Source organism: Propithecus coquereli, unplaced genomic scaffold, assembly GCF_000956105.1.
Source record: "Propithecus coquereli isolate 6110/MARCELLA unplaced genomic scaffold, Pcoq_1.0 Scaffold313, whole genome shotgun sequence".
In the NCBI taxonomy this organism is placed as follows: domain Eukaryota; kingdom Metazoa; phylum Chordata; class Mammalia; order Primates; family Indriidae; genus Propithecus; species Propithecus coquereli.
The window spans coordinates 390703-396513 of NW_012148764.1; the positions used below are offsets into that span (position 1 = coordinate 390703).

Below are 5811 nucleotides of genomic sequence, written 5' to 3' on the forward strand. Positions count from 1 at the left end.
TATATTTTTGGTTGGCCGATTAATTTCTTTCTAATTTTAGTAGAGGCGGGGTCTCGCTCTTGCTCAGGCTGGCCTCGAACTCCTGAGCTCAAACAATCCGCCCGCCTCGGCCTCCCAGAGAGCTAGGATTACAGGCGTGAGCCACTGCGCCCGGCCTGGAAGCTTTTTTTTTTACTTAAAAATAAGCTGTGGTAGTTACACTGAACCCAATATATTGATAGCTGGTGTTTCCTTCTTCATTTCAGGGCAGGCAGCTTGACACTGGCACACCATATAATCTGAGTGAACCGGTGAGTAATTGCTTCTATTGTCAAGAATTTTACAGTGTTTACTTTGATAAAAAAGGGACAATGGTCAGGTTTTATAGCAATAGGAATAACTACTAAGTAAAGTTTCATTTATTTGTCCTTGCTGGAAGAAGGTCAATTGACAATAGTGAGAATTTATTTAAAAATGAAGCGTGTTGAACTGGAAACGGCACAGGACTAATTTAAGTCTGTGATTTTTGACTCTACATAGCTCTGTGGCTTTGGACAAACTACTTAATATTTTTGAGATTTAGACTTATTATAGGTTGTCTGAGGTAGTCACTAATGTTTCTTCTAACAATTACATTTTATGGTTTTATTACTTTTCTGCACATACATTCATTCAATAAGTGTTTAGTGACTCAAAAGTGTAACTATGAACAAGGTCCTATGCTAGGCACTAGACATTTAAGAATGAGTAAAATAGGATCTCTGTTTAAAAGGACTGTCAACCTTTTGGAATGCATACTTAAAACAAGAGAGACAGACACATCCATAAAACTGTGTCCAGACAGCATCAAGAAAAGCAGAATAGTGTGTGTGAGGGTAAAAGAGAACACACAAGAGTAAAAAGCACCTTGCCTTTCTGCAGGGCATTCAAACTAAAACTAGAAAGAGGAAGAGTTTTCTAGAATAACTAGAGGGAAAAGATGTATCAGTCAGAGGGCCCTTTGTGTCAAGACACAAATGTGCACGAGGCAGCCTAACTTGTTCAGGAAAGTGAGAGTATTTCAGCTTGCTTGGAAAATGGGGTACGTGTGTGGAAAGTGGGGAGGTGGCAAGTTAGGCGGGGCCAGATCACGAAGAACTCTGTATGCCATGCTTGATAATTCGGGTTCAGTCCACAAGATGATAGAGGTATATAGAGTTTTAGAAAAGAGAATGGTGTGACCAGGTTTTGTTTTGAAAAGACTACTCCAAATGTGGAAACCAGGGAGGTCCTTCTTGAGGCTGTTGGTAAGTGGTAAAGGGCACAGCGAAAAATCAGGGGCAGTGAGTGAGGAGCTCAGACGGGTGTTAGTTAATGACAAGGTGAGTCAATCGGACTTGGCGATGGGAAGCGGAGGGGAATGGGAGCAGGAGAAGGCACCCTGGTTCCCAGCGTGAGCAACTCAGAAGATTGGAGCATGTTAATGGGAAACACAGGAGAAAGAGCAAATCTGAGAGTGGAAAATGAGGAACTTAATGTTTCACATGCTGAATTTGAAGCGCTTGTAGGGACTTGACTGGAGATGTCTAATGAGCAAGTGGATATCTGGGTGTGGAGCTCAGGAAGGAGCCTCAGCTGCAGTCTCACCGTTGCAGGTTACGGACGCCGACGACAGCTGAAGCTGAGGTAGCAGATGAACTCACTCAGGGAGAACTTGAAGAGTGAGAGGAGAAGAAGCTGAGGATAGGACACAGACATAAAAGGGGCAGAGAGAGGAGAAAAGATGGCAAAGGAGACTGAGCAGGAACTGGGAGGAAGGGGAAAGGGATCCAGGTGCCACTGTGGCCCGTGGAAGGAATGGTCAACACAGTCACAGGCACAAACAAATCAAGTAAGGCAAGGAGAAAGGTGTCGAATCTGGCCCACAGCAGGTCAGGGCAGCTTTGGGAGAACACTGTCGGGGGAGGTGAGGGGTGAAAGCCAGTTAGCAGGCAGCACATTCCCCAAACTGTCTACCTATTTAGGTTTCGACATGTGACCATCTGGTCAAGTGCCCAGTTGTGAGTTTTGCTTGTCGTGTGAGGACACCCTGTGGACCTAGGGTACACTTGATACCATGCTGTCTTGGACTCCACCATTGCCGGCTACCCAGTGGGCACTGTGTTCCCTGAAGATTGAGTGTTCTCTGGAGTCCAGGTCTGCCACCCAGGGCTTAAGTCCACTCAGCAACCTTGCGGCCCTGCAGGGAGCCACACCAAGCCCTGGTCTGTCTGTAGACAGGACAGCTCAGCTTAGAATCCCAAAGTTCCTGATGCTTTGGAAGCCTCGGCTTCCTCGGTAGATTTCTATTTCTAATACATAAGGTGATACTTTTGTTACTGTGTTGCACTTTCAAGTGACAAGAAAGAGTCACTTTCTTCAGTCACCATTGTCTGTTAACGTCTCTTGCAGTGCATTCAAGGATGTCATTTTTGGAACTCTGTACATCAGGAAAATTGTGCTTTAAAGTGTGTAAGTATTAATCGTTTCTGTCTTGATACTGATGTTTCCCTCCAGAGAAAATTTGTCTAAGAGAATTCCTATTTGCATGTCCATTGGTTTTCAATTAGTTTGTTTGACTCTAAGGGGAAAATATGATAGCCTGAGTAATAAGTAGTAATGGAAAAGAAATTGAGATTAACGTTAGTCATGCAACTAGAGGTCAACGAAGGTTAATGCAAATCGTGAAACCCAAGGATGCCCAGAGATATCCAATTGCTCTAAAACTATAAAAGCCTTTTGAATATTCGTTGAATTTCCTAGGCCTGAGCTTCTCAAATTTTAGTGTGCAATTATCTGGGATCTTGTTCAAATGCAGATTCCGATTCAGTAGGTCTTGAATGAGGCCTGAGATTCTGCACTTGTAACAAGTTCCCAAATGATTTGATGATGGTGGTCTCCAGATCACATATTGGATAGCAGGTCCCTAGGTCATGTCCTAAGTTTCTTTGCAGGGAACATGGTAGCAATTCAATTCAGAGGTCACAAACATTTGCTTTACTCTACTTTATGTAGGAAATACATCCTCAGATACTGTATTTTTCATTTTTAATTTACTCTGGCTTTGCCACTTATGTGTAATTGACTTAATCCCTTGGTACTTTACTTTCCTCATTAGTAAATTAGGATAATAATAGGATCTCCCTCCTAAGGATAGTGTCTGTTACATTGTAACTACACCTAGGGATAGTGTCTGATACATTGTAACTACTCTGATCTCATGGATAAGAATTTTACCATTTAAAAGTGGGTTGCTTTAATGATACTGTATAAGAAAGACATCTGCATCCGAATGTTTATAGCAGCACAATTCACAATCGCAAAGATGTGGAAACAACCCAAGTGTCCATCAATACAAGAGTGGATTAATAAAATGTGGTATATGTATACCATGGAGTACTATTCAGCTTTAAGAAACAACGGTGATATAGCACCTCTTGTATACTCCTGGATAGAGCTGGAATGCATTCTACTAAGTGAGGTATCCCAAGAATGGAAAGACAAACACCACATGTACTCACCATCAAATTGGTATTAACTGATCAACACATAAGTACATCTGTACCCCCAATCTATTGGATGTTGGGCAGGGGGAGGGGGAGGGGGAGGAGGGAGGGGGCGACGGGTATATGCATACAGAAAGAGCGCAATGCGCACCACCCGAAGAATGGACATATTTGAAACTCGGATTTGGGGGGGGGCAAGGGCAACATACGTAACCTAAACATCTGTACCCCCATAATATGCTGAAATAAAAAAAAAGTGGGTTGCTTTGTTCAGGTTGTTCGTTTCAGAGGTTAAATCAGTAAGAATTGTGGCAATGTTGGGGAATTCTAATGACATTTTCTATTAGTGACTCAAATTATTGCATCAAGATTTAAATAAGGACATTAATCTTTCCCTATATGTGGTCCTCATAGTTTTTCTTATATAGTATGTCCTTGCAGACCTCTGTTACAGAAGTTAACTGTGCCCATTTCTCACCTTTGTGACTGCATGCCTCACAGAATGGAAGCTGTCAAAAGGCAGAGCATATGTTACCTGGAGTTAGTAGCTATTATATCTTTTTCACAAATTGCAACTTAAATAATTATTTGTCTAGTTATGTGTTTAATATATTTTACCCCAACATGTAAGTTCTACCAGGGCAGGCAGCTAGCTCTCTTTTTCAGATGTATCTCTTCCACTGAACACAGCATGAGGGTGTAGCAGCTGCTCAGTCAGCATTTGCTGGGGGAATGGATGGGAAGCACCATTTGTTTCCAGGCAACAATCAAGGAAGTGGTGTGGATGGTGGAGTGGACCGGTTTGGACAGAGGAATCTGCTGGCCTTTGCTAGCCAGAGCTGTTGGTGATTTTCGTTTCCAGTTCTGTCTCCCTTGGGTATCTGCAAACACTCCTTCACTCTCTAACCTGGTCCATCACAGATTACCTCTTAGTTGTCTGGGATTTTCTAGTAGACATCATGCTTTACGTTTTTTCCAGTGATGCAAGCAACGTAATTTCTAGAGCTGTTCATACAGTAGCCTACCTGGACAGAAAGCCCAGCTCTAGGCTCCCCTGCTTTTGTTTTTTTGTTGGTTGTTTATCAATGATAGGACAAGAAATTAATTTGGAAGAAATGTACAGCTAAGTATCACTAAAATTATTTACAACCTTCAAGATTTTAAGTCGTCTTATTATGCTTTTTTTTTTCTGTGCAGAATGATACCTATGCCACCGTTTGTGAGGTGAGTTGGCAATCACAAAAAAGATGTCTCAAGCCACATATCTTTCTCTCTCATCTTTAAAAAGGTATTACAATAAGAATGAAGAAAACTGAGGTATTCTCAGTGCACAGAGACTTTCTTCCTGGGAGTGTTATTACTCTACATATAAAAATGACTGTATAATTCTATTTTCGGTGCAAGTATTTACTATGCTTTGTGTATCTATGTGTATATACATAATGTATTAATATATAAAATATAAATGTGTGCATATGTGTACACACATGCTCACAAATCTACATATGTATTACTCTAATCTGGTTCGGAAGGTTATAGTTCCTGGAGCCTGAGGAGGAGGGGCATGGGGCAGGGAAAGGAAGGGGCACATGTAGGGATATCTCTGCTGATGCCATTTTCTTCCCCACAAGGTATAGTGCTCTATCATTAAATATAGTGCATTAAAAGAGAACCCTTTGATTGCAATTTTCTTTCTTATTCAACAACATTTTCAAACACAGGCCCCCGCCCACCTTTGATAAGAAGTGACTTCGCATGTTGGCTTTGGCTGCCCTGCCCAGGTCTCTCCACCGTCCGCTCAGCCTGCCTCTGCTGCACTCGATTTCCTCCTCTCCTTTAGAAAGACCTTGACATTTTGATCTTTCCCTACTCAGTCTTCTTCAACTAAGCTTACCTGTCCTGGATTTTCTCCTCTCAGAATAAGGTTACTTGACAATAAGTTCTGTGAAGAAGCTACATTATTCCTTATTTTATTCCTTATGTTGTATTCTATTTAAACACCCTTGAAACCAGTGAGCAGAATTATCTTATCCCTCCTGGGAAGGACTATAAATTTTCATCAATTAATAAAACAGAAAAATTCCCCCTTAATAGAGAAAAAAATTAAAACAAAAAATATCATATTGGCATATTTTCTCAATAGTCAGTGGTTGATTATTTTGTATCTGAGTGATTCTCCTTGGGAATGGGTGGGGGTGGGAATTGGCTAAGAAAAGATACAATAGAGGGAAAAACTCCCCCCATATGTAATTAGACAATTAAAAGTGTCTCCTGATTGAGATTAAAAAAAAAATCCTGGCTGGGCGCT

The 5811-nt window shown here is 41.5% G+C and overlaps 1 protein-coding gene across 1 annotated transcript in view; it reads left to right on the plus strand.

Annotated features, from left to right (window-relative positions):
* ROS1 (ROS proto-oncogene 1, receptor tyrosine kinase) overlaps window positions 1-5811 on the plus strand; it is a 135309-nt gene that overhangs the window by 15311 nt on the left and 114187 nt on the right. Inside the window, 3 exon segments of the mRNA XM_012650123.1 lie at window positions 246-290; window positions 2410-2469; window positions 4701-4727. Coding sequence (XP_012505577.1) covers window positions 246-290; window positions 2410-2469; window positions 4701-4727 — 132 coding nt within the window.